A 16042-nucleotide genomic window follows, 5' to 3' on the forward strand; every position below is an offset into this window, starting at 1 on the left:
AGAATTATTTTTGCAACAAATTACGCGCTAAAGCATTACGTCAATCAAAAGCATTAAATTAAAAAAAATTCAAGTATTACTATTAAAGACATTTAAAAAATTTTATTCTAAAGGACATTTTTAAGAATTCAGAAGACATTTAAAGGACTTGAATTTTTTCAAATTTTTATCTTGTCTGGATATAAAATAGTTTGATAAGTAATAGTTTAATAAAACGAAAAATGACATTCAGTGTGCATGTGTGTATATCTTGTCTATTTTAAATTCGACTGGGTACACTCACAGTGTGTTTTGACACGCAGCGTAATATAAAAATTTCAGCATATCATAATGGACGATTGACGACTTGAAGAAGTGTTAAATTTGTGATCGCAAGCGTGTTTATAGTTGTGCGTGTCCAAAACGAGGACAAAAAAATTCCATTAGCAGCGAATCTCATTTAGTTTATAAGACAGACACGTAAAAAAAAAAAAACGTATTTGCGAAACTTTTTTGAAATTGTTTTTTTTGTCCGCATGTTAAATAATGTTAAAATAAGTGTTGTTTACGCAGAATGCTGCGAGAAGCCATATTTTAAAAATTCGAACAAAAGATCATTCCTACCATGCGATTTAATGTATGATTCAGTCTAATATTGTATATAAAGCAATAAGTGTGCGATGCCTTGTCCTATACGAAAATTGGGTTACATTATATTTCTCTTCCCCCCCTTTGTACCAATGATCAATCGCTGTACTTCTTTGTTTCTCATATTTCCTCTTTAGATTTCTATATTGCTATATGTAGGTGATATCTCCCTGCCGTTTATTTATAAGATATTTGCCAAAGCACAATGAAGATGGTGAAATATTTTTGATAATTTAATACTCATGTTAAGTTTACACGTAATTTATAAGTTATTATATATGATAATTTTAAGATTAACTATATATAAATACGTTTATGTAAAACTGTCATTTTTACTTTATACCTTCCCTTTCCTTTTATCTTTTTGTATAATGTTTTAGCATTTAAATTAATATTATTTTAGTATGAGTAAATATAGATATTAATAAGAGTATATAAAATCTGAAAATGTGTAGAGAATAGTACTATGTAATAATACTATGTATACCATCGTTACAAATACAAAGCTATTTTATATAGTATTTTATAGTATTTATTATATTTATATACATATACTATAGTCAGGGTTGGGAAGTAACTCGTTACTTGTAACGAAGTTACAGTTACAGTTACTTTTTTTCAGTAACTCTAACTTAACTTCGTTCCTTTCTCTCCATCTGTAACTATAATTTAACTCAGTTACATATTTTCGGTAACTAGTAATTAATTTAATAGTTACATTAATAGTTACATTAATTATTTTATTATATATATGATATACATATTGTATCAATTTATTTTAACATAAGTATATAATATAAAAATTATAATTATTATATTTTATATGATAAGTAATAAGTAATAATAAGTGTAATAAATAATAAGTAACGTATAAAAACATATTTATATGATTTTATTCTTTTACCTAAAAATTTCTACCGTTAAATGTAGATCTGATATTTTATTTTCATCGTAAGAAAGTAACTACAAAGTAACGACTCGTTCCTTTTTAAGTAACTATAACTGTAACGCGTTACTTTTTAGGATTGGTAACTTTTAATGTAACTAGTTAATTTTTAATGAAAAAAACTGTAACTAGATACTTTTATAAAGTAACTTTCCCAACCCTGACTATAGTATATCTTTTTAATGGAGAAAAGTATCTTTAGATTCTTAATTTTCATTTTAATTCATTTTAATTTTCCATTGATGTGAAATGTATGCAAGATGTTTAAATAAGAAATAAGATTGATAATCTCTTAATAATGACGTCACAATATCCATCTAGAATAAGCAATCATGAATATTGCATCAAGTGGTAAATGGCAGTGAGTAATGTACTACGTAATAATATCGTTGAAAATACAAAGCTATTTTATCTACTATATCTTTTTAATGGGATAAAAGTATCTCAAGATTCTTAATTTTAATTTTTAATTTAATTTCCTAATGTGAAATATATGCAAGATTTTTAAATAATTAGTAATCTCTTAATAATGATATAACAACACAAAATGATATTCATCTAGAAAACATGCGCAATCATGAATATTGTCGCATGAGTGGTAAATGATAGTAGTGAATACGCTAATGTTCTCTTTGTACTTCAATGACAAGTTGTTAACGATAAATATGTATCGAAACATATATAAAATGATATAAATTAAGTCATGCTTCTTGTATTAAAAGCAAATTTTATCTTTTTCTATAATGTTTTAGCATTTGAATTAATATTATTTTAGTATGAGTAAATACAGATATTAATAAGAGTATATAAAATCTGAAAATGTGTAGAGAATAGTACTATGTAATAATACTATGTATACCATCGTTACAAATACAAAGCTATTTTATATAGTGTATTTTATAGTATTTATTATATTTATATACATATACTATAGTATATCTTTTTAATGGAGAAAAGTATCTTTAGATTCTTAATTTTCATTTTAATTTATTTTAATTTTCCATTGATGTGAAATGTATGCAAGATGTTTAAATAAGAAATAAGATTGATAATCTCTTAATAATGACGTAACAATATCCATCTAGAATAAGCAATCAATATTGCATCGAGTGGTAAATGGCAGTGAGTAATGTAACTACTACGTAATGTACTACGTAATAATATCGTTGAAAATACAAAGCTATTTTATCTACTATATCTTTTTAATGGGACAAAAGTATCTCAAGATTCTTAATTTTAATTTTAATTTTTAATTTAATTTCCTAATGTGAAATATATGCAAGATTTTTAAATAATTAGTAATCTCTTAATAATGATATAACAACACAAAATGATATTCATCTAGAAAACATGCGCAATCATGAATATTGTCGCATGAGTGGTAAATGATAGTAGTGAATACGCTAATGTTCTCTTTGTACTTCAATGACAAGTTGTTAACGATAAATATGTATCGAAACATATATAAAATGATATAAATTAAGTCATGCTTCTTGTATTAAAAGCAAATTTTATCTTTTTCTATAATGTTTTAGCATTTGAATTAATATTATTTTAGTATGAGTAAATATAAATATTAATAAGAGTATATAAAATCTGAAAATGTGTAGAATAATACTATGTAATACCATCGTTAAAAATACAAAGCTATTTTTATATAGTATTTTATAGTATTTATTATATTTATATACATATACTATAGTATATCTTTTTAATGAAGAAAAGTATCTTTAGATTCTTAATTTTCATTTTAATTTATTTTAATTTTCCATTGATGTGAAATGTATGCAAGATGTTTAAATAAGAAATAAGATTGATAATCTCTTAATAATGACGTAACAATATCCATCTAGAATAAGCAATCAATATTGCATCGAGTGGTAAATGGCAGTGAGTAATGTAACTACTACGTAATGTACTACGTAATAATATCGTTGAAAATACAAAGCTATTTTATCTACTATATCTTTTTAATGGGACAAAAGTATCTCAAGATTCTTAATTTTAATTTTAATTTTTAATTTAATTTCCTAATGTGAAATATATGCAAGATTTTTAAATAATTAGTAATCTCTTAATAATGATATAACAACACAAAATGATATTCATCTAGAAAACATGCGCAATCATGAATATTGTCGCATGAGTGGTAAATGATAGTAGTGAATACGCTAATGTTCTCTTTGTACTTCAATGACAAGTTGTTAACGATAAATATGTATCGAAACATATATAAAATGATATAAATTAAGTGACGCTTTGTATTAGAAGCAAATTGGATTGAAATTAATCCAAAACAGCATGCGAGACATTCACATTTCAAACATTTTGCAATAATCAGGCACAAATACTGTCGTTGTGCTTAATCTCAACGTAACAATTCATTACGTTACAACTGGTATATAACATTTTCGTCGATGAAAACGTAGAAATTTGGTGGAAAAGGGAGAAAAGAAGCAAGAATAGGAGACGCTCTGAATGAACCAAGACTCACCCATAACCTGGACTCTGCAAATGGCACAAGTGTCGCATTCCACGTCCCAGCTCCACATAGCCACGGCGTTCCACTTTTTCAGGGTGAACATCTTGTCGTTCTTCTGGTTATCGCCGTCGAGCCGGTCACCCGGGTCTTGCTCCGAGTCGGCCATCTTTGAGGTTAGAAACACCACAGTGGAAACACTCGCGAGGTTAAACGAATCGACGAGGTATTATTAAGAGACTCGTAGCTCCGCGTCAGCAAAGTCTCGTGCGGTCTCGTGACTGTTCCGGGGACAATCGCAACCTTGAGCTTGCCCCTCAAGGTCACGCGACGGATGATCGTCTCCTATGCGATCGCACTTGGACACAAACACCGTCCCGATCGATTTAATCGTTGCGGAATGAGCGAGCACACAACATTTCTATCGTACGACAATCATATCGTGAGAAATTTTATTTATTTCCTTCACTATTCGACAAATCACATCGGAATTCATTTCGGAGTGCAAAGTCGAGCTATATATATATTTGTCGGCTTGCGTCGATCGAATGAAAAGCACTCGTAAAAATCACGCACCACGCGAATGTTTGTACGCACAATTTTCGATGATTCTCTCGACGCGAAACACACTTTAATCGCGAGAGAAAGAAAGACGACGCGAAATTCGAACGCGACCTTTCGAAAACCGCCCCGCGGTCTTCCCGATTGTTGCGCCCGCGGGATCTATCGAAAGTAACGATATTGCGATTCTCGAAGCACAACTCTCGATATAATCGTTCGCAATCAACGTTCGCGCATTCATCGCCGGTTCGCGAAAAATCGAGGAGTGAGTATTAATTATGTAGTGTCTTTACGTCGTTAGTTATATTATTATATTTATTATAAATCTCCGATCGCGTCGCGTTTACCGACACCGTGATCGCGATCGTACGCGCGAGATTGGCCTCGTCGCGAATCTCGCTCAATGTTCGTTCCTCTGAAGGAGCGAGATTCGTGACGTCACAGCTCCGACTCGAGCCGCCGACAGTTATTGCACGCGCGAGTCTACGCGAGGACGGAGCTCTCCTTCGGCGTTACCTGATTTTACGTCGCCTGATAAATAGATATCGTTCGTAAGGAAACAGTAATATCGGAAGTGTCGAAAAAAGTATCGGGAGTGTCGAGAAAAGTATCGGGAGGGCGGAGAAAAGTATCGGGCGATCGTTATATCGGGAGCGTCGAGAAAAGTATCGGGAGCGTCGAGAAAAGTATCGGGAATGCCGAGAAAAATGTCGGGAATACTGAAAAAACTATCGGGAATGGTGAGAAAACTACTGGGTGACCCTTCATCATCATCCGTTACTAAATTATCGTTTCGATGATGGGAATGTGCGACAAATTCATCAAGTGAACTCCGCGCGACCGTAGCGCTCCAGGTATTGTGAACGTTAATAAAATTGCTAAGAAATTTAATTATCGAGAATAAATATTGCTAATAAGTGGGCATGTATTATAAGTGTCGAAAAAATATTGGGTGTCGATCGTATTATGCCCAAGTATACAATATATATCCCATCGATAGTAGGAAGTGCGACAGATTCGACAAGTAGATTTCGCGCGACCGTAGCTCGAATTATTAAAGATTTTCAATAGAAAATAATCTTCTCCAATTTTTTGAAACTCGCATATCTTCATGTATTTTGAACAGAAATTGGATGCGTTGAAAAAATATATCTAAAGGTTCTTTTTATAAAAAAAAAAAAATATATATAAAAAGTATAAAAATTATTTACATGTACAAGTAGGATGCAAAACATTTATTTAAGACTTTGATTTCAAATTAGATCAATTCTGTACATACACAACAGCTACAGTTATATCCTCACAGATTGTGTTATAAATTTACAATCAATTTTTTTGTTCTTTTAATGTACAGGCGCGTATCACGGGGTACATAATATATAGGTAATGTAGATAATAAACTATGTAGGATGTTTTTAAGTTAATTTAACGATCTCGATTTTATAGCACTCCATTACATATGTTTCGTTTAAACATAATAAACGTAGCATCTCTATAAAAATATATTTTTAATCAAAAATTAAACCTCACAATTTTTTCGCTTCAATCACTTTATCTATTTTACAAGAAGACATGTTTGCATGTTTTTTCCATTGGCAAAAATTTCGATTTCGATGACAATGAGATAAACAGAGAATATAGAACATCACTTACAAATCGTTACAATATCGCGATAATATTCTTATCCGCATACATATCAAGGAAAACTAAATATATATATCTAGTTAGTACTAAAATGTACGGTGTTTATAAACAAAATTCTTTTGTCGCTATACAAATTGAACAGATTCATTTTATATTGCTGTGCTAGTATGAAATTTTGATACAATTGGTGCATTAGCAACAGCAACGTAACATCGAACTTTTGTAACGATTGGACAATAATGAAAAAACAGACAACACACATCAGTTATCGCAATAAACAATGACAATGGAAACATAAATTCTAAGCTTTCGACTGTTAATCTGAATGGGGGATAAGAGCATATTGTTTTACCAAACATGTATATCTTTAGTAGCCCTTAACAAAAGATTCAATCTTTTTGCTTTCCTTCGTGCTAACATATGAATCGGTAGAATAAAATGTAAGCATTTATAAAATAAATCTAAAACATATGTTTTTCTATCAATCTTAAAATTATTTAAATTATTTAAAAATTCGTAGTAATTCGAAATTGCAAAAAATTGATAAACATGCGTCTGAAACTAAGTTTATTCTCAGAAACTACAAGCCCAGTTACGTAGTAAGAAGAATGTAGTGTAACTTTTGGACTTTTCTGACATGCATCAACTTGTACAAACTAACGGGATTAATCATATATCCCTTAGATTCTTAGCATTGCTTATGTAAAAACATAAACTTTATTTCTCTTTGTTAGCTCATTACAAAATAATGAAAACGTTAATTAGCAAAACTTTTTGAATTATATATTAATGAGTATGCATCCGGTTCAAAATTTGCCTTTTGTTCAATATCATATAATTCATAATTGCAAAAGTGTTATTTGTGTAATGTAGTTAATAATAGTTATAAAAAAAATCATAACGCTGTTTATCATGTATATCAGTTAAATCATACAGCTAATCATCGTACTGAAATAAGAGCTGTTATTATAAACAGCTATTCATATGTGCTAATATAACTTAATTTATGTAAATGTAACAAATAAAATTGAAATGTATCTTAATATTAAACATTTTAAATTTTAATTGTAGTGGCCGAATAGATTGAAACAATCTGTCTTATTGTAAAAAGCTGATACGACAAAATATTTGTAACTGAATAATAATACGAATTATGTTTTTACATTGTGCAAAATTAAAACTGCAATGTTTAATTATTTACGGGTTCCAATAATTTCTCCTTTACAAAATATCAATGCTACTCAAAATTATCGTTCCGATGAATTATCACATAAATTATCATCATATATACTCGTTAAAACTACAAAGTAATAACAAGAACGCTAACTTTAAAAATCGTTTTTGCAAAATATTATAATATTATTACGTCATGCGAACGGCAGAAACCGAAATATTTCTGCATTTCTTTGATTACAAAATGTATCCAGTCATTCACGCATCAATATCGCTCTATGTACAAGCTAGAAGTACATAAACAAGATCATAGTTAAATTGCGATAAAAAGTAATTATCTTATTTAATACTCTAAAGGCCATGTCGTCATACACTTTAGATTATTTTTAAAATTCTTACGGTACTGCCAAAAAACACACATTGCAATTACAGGATACATCGCCTTTTCCTTTCTCTCTTTCTCTCATTACACGATCACAAAGTCGCCATTGACCTAACAGCAACTATCGTATCCAAGAGAAAAAAAAGATCACACTTCCTAAACTGATGAGACTATAACGTCTTTTATATAACTAGATTAAAGTTCATGTTATCACATGCTTCTGATGTCGAAACCGATAGGAATTTAATTTTGGTATTTAATATATAATACAAACTTTTATAAAAAGACTATTACAGTTTTACTGCTGATAACTAACTTATGCAATTGTTGTCGTCGGATCTCGTCTCTGTAATTACATCTTAACGGTGCAATGTAAATGATTATCTGTCATTATTTCCAAAATATGTCATCTGTACACTGATAGCAACTTTTTTTTCTCTTTTAGCACTATTAATTTCATTCATAACGATGCGTAATAACGTACATTTTGCTTTTTATATAAACAGGAGTAGAAACGTACACATCCCATGCCTCATCTTCCATGAATAATACACATTCATATATATATATTTAATTGCAAAATAAACATAAAACTGAATTTTTTTAAATACTTTTAAAAGCATAAATTTTACACAAGGCTGTTAATGTAATCACTAATGTGCATTCTTTTACATATAGAATAAAATAAGTAATTGAAAAAAATAATTTAGTTTCTGAAGGAATATAAAGAAAAATAACTATTTTTAATGCATATATTTTATAAAACTATCTACATATTTCTAGTTAGAAAATTCAAAATTCTTTTAAAAAAAAGAAGCTACATGTTCAAGTAAATTAAATATGTGTTATACGACCAACAATTTAGATGGTAGAAGAACTTATTATACTCTGTTCTTTTATAGATGTATAAAATATGTTATATAAAATGCTTCAATACATGTTAATTAAAAGAAATACGAAATATAACATGGGAAGACAGGATGTGCAGTTTGATACAGTAAACGCATTTTTGAAATTACCATCTTGATTTGTCTCTGTGATGAAAATGATGAAAAATGAATCAATGCATTATTAATGAAATAAATCAAAATGATTATTTCAATTGCTTTACGCTGTATATTAGATACCAATTTTACACAGAGTAGAATCAAGAATACTATAATTTTAAAAAATCACTCTAAAATGATTTATTGGCATGCAACTCTACTATATCTCTCTGATGCACGTTAATTTTTTTTCTGATATTATATATAATATATAATGACTTCTTCCGATGCTACCAATTATCAGTTCAAAAACTGATTATGTGTACAAAATATACAATGAAAGATGATATATATTATACATATATGAGTAAGAAACTTCACTGTGCACCAGAAAATGCTCAGAATTTCTATTTATATATATAAATTTTCGTTTAAATATCTTTCGTCAGATACTTAATCTACTTTGTAAAATCATGGCATCTATTCAGAAATATGATACACAGTGGATATTTCGCGATAACATTAGTAATTATATTAAAATATTTGTCTGTATGTATTCTTTTTTTAGCATAATTTATATATATTTTTTTATACGTTAAAAGAAGAGAAATTAAAAAAAAAAAAAAAACCGCCAAATGTAACTTTTGTAATGTTAGACTATCGTAAAGAATTGGTATCAGTCAACAAGCGCGCTAGCGTTGTATACCTTTCTATCTTTAAACTGGAAATCCGATTCAGATGTTTATTGAGCGTATTTGCAGCAATCGGTTGAAGGGGTGTAACGCAGGGTGATGAATCACCAGTTATCTCAATTATTGTTTCTATGAAACTTGACCATTCAGAAGGCAGGGAATCGTTTGTGACGCATAATTGTTCTGCTTGCTCGAGCATTGCTGCTATCGCAGATACACCAAACTGAAAAAAAATAGTAAAATATTAAAATTTACCAGAAATCTGTGTATATGTATTATATGTACGATGTGTGTATAACGTATTTATTAAGAAAGATTCATGGTTATTATAACACATAATAATTACTTGACCAACCTTATTCATAAGAGCAAAAGTTAAACTGTTGTTTTTGACGGGATGAGTAGCCGAGTCCGATAACGCTCTTGCTAATCGCAGTACTGTATCAAAATCTTTCACAGCATTAAGCCATCTCCGAAATTCGGAGTAAAAGTCCGTTAATAAATGACAATCTCTACGGCCTATCACGGCTAATCCTTTAAATATCGCAGTCCACAAATCTCTCAACTGCTTATTATATTCTGTCACATTCAGATGAGGTAAAAAACGCAGTAATAATGTCTGTAACATACAAATATATATATACATATATAAAATATGTGTATACACTATTTTATATATGTATATATGTGTGTATACACACAAACACACACACATACACACACATATATACATATTGTAATATATATATATTACATTTCAGCAACTACCACATATTTTATGATATATATACACGTGTGTACATACACACACACACACACACACACACACACACACATATGATATACGAGTTAAAATTGGCAATGATTATTAAGAATCCAATCTCATTTTCTGCTTATCAATGTACCTTTCCTTTTCGAATACTTAGCATACTAGCTAATTTATCATCTTGTATTAATTGTTGTAAACATGACAATGTCATGGAAATTAATTCTGGTTCGGTTTTAGTTGTATTTGTCTCAGCTTCTCCTTCCTGCTGCTGTTGCGGCTCAGGAATTGAAGCGATAGGATTGCTCAGATCCTCGAGTTTGAATAGCAGCGTATACAGCTAAAGAACAATATTGCTTTAATGAAGAATATGAAATATTTATTTTAGTCATAGTTAAAAGTTTCATACCCTTTCAATTTCAAGGAGCAATTGACGTGTTTTTTTAGTATCCTTTTGTTGTGATTGAGGATTAGATTGAGAATCGTTATTTGACACGACATCCATATCAATAAGTTTGCGCGGTGCCGTTACACTACTGCAATGTAGTTTGCCTAATGAATTCTCAAATTGAGCTGGCGTATACGCTGATCTTGAAGGAGCTTGAGACGTTGGCTCCCAATCTCTATGAAAATAGAAAAGACAATTGTAATTAAATACAAAATCAGGAAATAGGTTAATGAAAATCAGGCGCAACAAACTTGTCACAGAACTTGTTACTTGTTACAGAAGTAGTTAATAACAAGCTTGTTGTGCTTAATTTCTGCAGCTGGCTCTTATTAATAGCTCTGTTTCCATTCTAAATTTGCATTTATATATCAGAATCTTTTCAATTTATTTTAATTAAATTAACATATAGATTGTTTAGATCAAAATACATTTTACAATAATACGAACTCATAAAAATATGTAAATAATTATAATAATTATCTATATATAAATAACATATAGAAAATTTATATAAGAAATATGAGCTTTGCTATATTTTTTTTTTTTTTTTATTATGTAATATAATTCTACAAGGAAAAAAGAAAAACACACATACCTATGATCCCTATGATATCCATTATTATTATGGTGTTTTTTATCCTTCTGTTCTTGATTTGCATGTCGTTTATCCCGTTTATCAAGGAATACAATATAATAGTGGTCATCAACATATGGTTGAATTGTATTAAGTTGTAACAATTGTATATTGATTAACCATTGCTTCTCATGAGCTTTTATAGCAAGTTTTCCTGCGTGTTCAAACTCTCCCAAAGCATTACCGTTAACGCCATGAGAGTAATGCTGATGATAGGGTCTCTGATTAGGTCTGTCATGAATACGATGAGGATATTGATTGTTCTTAAAAAATGGTTGATGTCCCGCTTGTTGGTCGTTATGATAGTAAGATCTGTTTTGGTTTCTCTGATTTCCTGAATGTGAGTAAGAATGTTGGTGTTGTTGATGATTAGCTTGGTTATTAGGAAATGCAGGCATCATGTGATCTGGCCGAAGAAATTGTGGGCCTCCTAAATTAGGATGTGGTGGTTGCTGCAATGTAATTAGTTACAAAATATTTTAATGTGAAAGTAATTTAATTGCAATAATGTATTTGTATATTTATTGGAAAAGAGAAACTTACGGGAAAGTTATAGGAACCATGAAGGGCTTGCCTTGGTACTGGTTGTGATAACATTAAATGCGGTGGTAGAGGATATCGTAACATATTGCCTGGTTGATCTGGTGAATGAAAGTATTGTTATCAAAAAATATTTCAACATCGGTATAGTTTCGAAATATTTCATTGCATTCATTTCATCACAAGTATTTATCATTCTTTACATAATATATATATGTATATGTGTGTGTATTATACTTGTGCAAAATATTATAACAAAGTAATATTTTATACAAACAATCATATAGCAAATAAAAGCAGACATATAGAGATAATAAAAATATGTAAAATGACTTTTTAATGGCAGAACAATATAATTTAGAAATTAATGCAATCCGAAAAAAATTAAAGATATATAATTAAATATAATTAAAGATATTTGATTTAAAAAAATTTTCTAGTTATTCAAATTTACTAAATACTTATAGACTCATATTTTATACAAATACAATACACACACACACACATATGTATCCAAATATATATATTAATATGTGCTATAACATTATATGCATATTAAAGAATGATAAATATTATACTTACTAATTAAGCCTAACAGTCTAGGAGGTTGCATCAATTGAGGATGCGGTACTCTTATGTTGGGCAAAACTATAGGATGGGCCCCAGGTAGACCTAATCCCGGTGGGAAACGTGCTGGAGGTAGACCATTGACTTGAAATTTCTCGTTCAATGATAGGGCCTCAAAGAGAAGTGATCCCTCGGACTTCCTCTGCTGTTGTTGCATTTGTGGTTTACTGAGACCTGGAGGTGGCCTATTTGCAACAAGCCCCCTTTCCAGTTCTTCCACAGTACAAGCATTTTTTAAGGTTGGCAAAGATAACCGCGGTTGAGCCTTAGGAGGAGATAGATTCAAAGGACAACCCCATACACCGGGTCGTGGGACTATCCCTTCTTTATCCAATACCAAATGTGATAAATTATCCTCGATATCTATATTAGAAATATTCTGTAAAGAAATATATAAGGCATATAAGATATATGAAATTTTTGGTCTATTTGTTTAAAAATACAGATAATATAACAATATATAGAAGAAAAATCAAGGTGTGACTTTTATATGTTATAAAGTTGTTTGTTAATGATATTGTAGAATTAAATCTAATCTGTAGTCTCATTAGGCTCTTCCATAATTCTCAAAATTCTGTATTATAATATATTAAAAAATATGTCTTGAACATCTGCAGCATACCTTTTTGTTTGTTGCATTCTGATTATGTGGGCGATTTGATTCTGTAATTTCGGCAAGTTTCTCATGATCTTCCTCCCAATCACCAATAGCCGCGTCAGGGCCAAATGTTTCATCATTCAAGGCGTCATACTCTTCTTCTTCAAGCTCCTCTTCCTCCATTGGACAATCCAGTCCATCCTCTAAATTGTTATCCTGATAATACCGAATAAACAATAATTATTAACAGAGTAAACACAAACGTATCTATACGTCAATTTTATTTATATAAAAAACTAAATCGTGGAAAATATCTTTGAAAAGGAAACTCTAAAAGTTACACTTGGAAACGATGTTTCCTACATAATGCGAGAGACTTGAACAAATTATACTCGACTAATTAAGATGCAACGCATACGTTCATTTAGCAGTTTCGATTGAGAATTTGCGTGCTCGATGTTAATGACCTTTAGGGCAAGGGAAATAGAAACGAGGTTAACCCGACGTAACCCCGTTGGGCCACTTGGCGTAATAATTTCGTTATTTTCGAGGAAGAGTGTCGACGCGATCGAGAGCGAATCCGCGCCGTCTCGAACGACGTCGCCGGATAACACGGTGTGGATCCCCCCGCAGATCGAATCTTTTATCTCTCGCGAGGGTACAGATATGCCGCGACGCGACTGTTTATCGGGAAGGGGATTCACGCTCGCGTACCTCGCTGGAATCCGAATGTCGTCGAATCGGATGCGAATCGCATCCTCGCGCGCGGAATCACAAGGGGCATACTTACTCCGAGCGTGGTATCGAAACCGAAAAACGAGTCTGCCATTTGTGAAAATGATATCTGCAAAATGACATGTTCTGATCAAACGTCAAGTGCTGCGACGGGCATCAGCTGCCATGGCGGCCATGCCGTAACTCCTGGTGGCGGCTAACGTCAGTCGTGGCTTAAGGCGGGTGTACATGAGCGAATCGAGTTGTCGTACGTCGTGCTTGTTCGGGAAAGATGTGTGTACATATGTACATAACGCGCCTTAAATTTAAGAGCACATTTAATTCGCATTCGCGAACAGATTCGACGACGTGAAAGGAAATTCGTGAACAGCGAACTGTCGTACCACGTGTTTGCTACGAGCCCGCACGTGGTTCTTGTCATTTGTCATATGCACGCATAATATCATCGTCATATTAGGTTAGGTAATAATTTCGTTTATCATAATCTCGTTTATATAAAAAAGAATGATATTTTTATAAAGTTTGTTTAAACTTGATTAAACTTGATTTTTTGAGAGAAATCAGCTGATAACTGTCAAAGATATTAGAGTTTAAGGAATTATAACATATTTTATTTAAAACATTTTATATTCTTATTTTAAAAATTAATTAGCAAAATTAACGCTTTTTAATCAGCTGATTTCTGTCAAAAAATATTAATAAAGCGAAAATTTGCTTAAATTTTAAAATAATAATATGTTAGAAAAATTAAAATAGTAATATTTTATTTTATTTGTTACAGGTATCTGCGAGATCATTCTCGAGTGTCGAACAGATTTGATTCGTGCGATTATAGTTTTCGTATCGTTATTTCTCATTGCGCAAAATGTACGCCAAATATACGCGTGCGATTCACGCGGCGTGTCGGGAGTGCCATGTAAAGTGTCGGGCGATCGCAATTATTCGTGTTTTCGCGAGTGCGTGAGTGCCAATGGACCAAGAGAGGAGGAGGAGGCCCGGGGGAGGGCATCGGGCAACATTGGGGCATCTGTAAGGTATGCAAAATAAATATACAATTTCTTTTAAGAAACATAATTTTTGTTATATTTGTTAAGTCTCCATATATATGTATTTTATTTGCTATTACAGGTAGGATTTACTAACAGGAGGACGAGGCTCGGAGATTCATCAGGCGACAGCGGGACTACTGGCTGCGAAATTCTCGAACGGGCGTTGCTTCGTGCGGTTTTAGTTTTTGCATCGTTTTTTTGTCATTGCGCAATGTACGCGAAATACCGTGAATCGCACGCGTCGCGTCGGGAGTGCCGTGTAAAGTTTCGCGTGTTGGGAGTGCCGTTAAAGTGTCGGGCGATCGTAATTATTCGTATTTTCGCGAGTGTCATCGTCCTACCATCGACTAGAGAGGAGGAGGCCCGGGAAGGCATCGGGTGACAGCGGGATAACTGTGAGGTATGCAAAATAAAAACATTTTTTTCTAAACTGCATTGTGATATTCGATCGTTTCCAGCTTTCAAAACACCCTGTACACATACACATACACCCCCCCCCCCCCAGCCATCCACACACACACACACACATGTATATATATATATATATATATATATATAATTTGAATATTTTGATTTCAGATCAATGTGCTGTGTACTACACCTTCGCTATTGCACGTATCGGTGAGTGAGAAATTGTTTATTTTATAACATTTTTATAGGTAATGGAGGTGTATAAAGCTGGCGTCTCATTTCGTGGAAATCATAAATAATTAAAACTTCGAGCTTTATTTTCAATAGTTCTACTATTGAAGATAAAGTCAGAACTCTTAATTATTTATGAGTTTTCACGAAATTATACGCTAGCTTCAGACACATATTATTATTTTATAATTTAATTAGCAAATTAATATTTTTATCAATATTTTTTGATAGAAATTAGCTGATAATAAAGCGTAAATTTGCTAATTAAATTTTAAAATAATAATATGTTGAAAATATTAAAATAGTAATGTGTTTTAAATAATATGTTATAATACCTTATCCACGATTAATATTTTTTGACAGAAATCAGCTGATAATTGTCAAAAATATTAATCGAATTGAAAGTATTATAACATCCCATTCTAAAAGAGCCATATGTTAAGTCGATTCTCGCAAGTATTGTTGCATCTTTTCCGCGATGCTGATTGACTGTCTCGATTCGCATTGTGCGTT

General features: G+C 31.4%; 2 protein-coding genes and 1 long non-coding RNA gene across 3 annotated transcripts in view; 1 reads left to right on the forward strand and 2 right to left on the reverse strand.

Moving 5' to 3' along the window:
- The window catches only part of LOC145943100 (RING-box protein 2-like), a 48590-nt gene extending 43829 nt beyond the window's left edge, over nucleotides 1–4761 (reverse strand). Inside the window, exon 1 of the mRNA XM_083050455.1 lies at nucleotides 4068–4761. Within this exon, the coding sequence (XP_082906581.1) occupies nucleotides 4068–4221 (154 nt within the window). The 5' untranslated portion in view covers nucleotides 4222–4761. The remainder of the gene's footprint in view (nucleotides 1–4067) is intronic.
- A 1072-nt stretch (nucleotides 4762–5833) lies between these two features.
- On the reverse strand, nucleotides 5834–14041 carry Patr-1 (Protein associated with topo II related - 1). Its single transcript, XM_083049261.1, has 9 exons — nucleotides 13894–14041; nucleotides 13128–13319; nucleotides 12461–12884; nucleotides 11882–11979; nucleotides 11300–11790; nucleotides 10666–10879; nucleotides 10396–10596; nucleotides 9846–10109; nucleotides 5834–9713 (listed from the first exon to the last, which is right to left on the reverse strand). Exons 1-9 carry the CDS (start codon nucleotides 13930–13932, stop codon nucleotides 9456–9458), a joined length of 2181 nt encoding a protein of 726 aa, XP_082905387.1. The 5' UTR covers nucleotides 13933–14041; the 3' UTR covers nucleotides 5834–9455.
- On the forward strand, nucleotides 13973–15351 carry LOC145942487 (uncharacterized). Its single transcript, XR_014426362.1, has 3 exons — nucleotides 13973–14295; nucleotides 14620–14872; nucleotides 14967–15351. It is a non-coding gene; the product is annotated as an uncharacterized LOC145942487 (long non-coding RNA).
- Nucleotides 15352–16042: the final 691 nt, after the last annotated feature.

Source organism: Prenolepis imparis, unplaced genomic scaffold (assembly GCF_030444845.1).
Source record: "Prenolepis imparis isolate NDT839.2.m4 unplaced genomic scaffold, iyPreImpa1.0 SCAF_11, whole genome shotgun sequence".
Lineage (NCBI taxonomy): Eukaryota > Metazoa > Arthropoda > Insecta > Hymenoptera > Formicidae > Prenolepis > Prenolepis imparis.

Excerpts from the sequence above, each read along its gene's own strand:
- Patr-1 (XM_083049261.1), bottom strand. The coding sequence starts at position 13,932 with ATGGCAGACTCGTTTTTCGGTTTCGATACCACGCTCGGA. Across the intron at positions 10,880-11,299 it reads GGATATCATAGGGATCATAG|AGATTGGGAGCCAACGTCTC; the intron begins GTATGTGTGTTT and ends CTATTTTCATAG. Across the intron at positions 10,110-10,395 it reads TAAGTATTCGAAAAGGAAAG|ACATTATTACTGCGTTTTTT; the intron begins GTACATTGATAA and ends TGTATGTTACAG.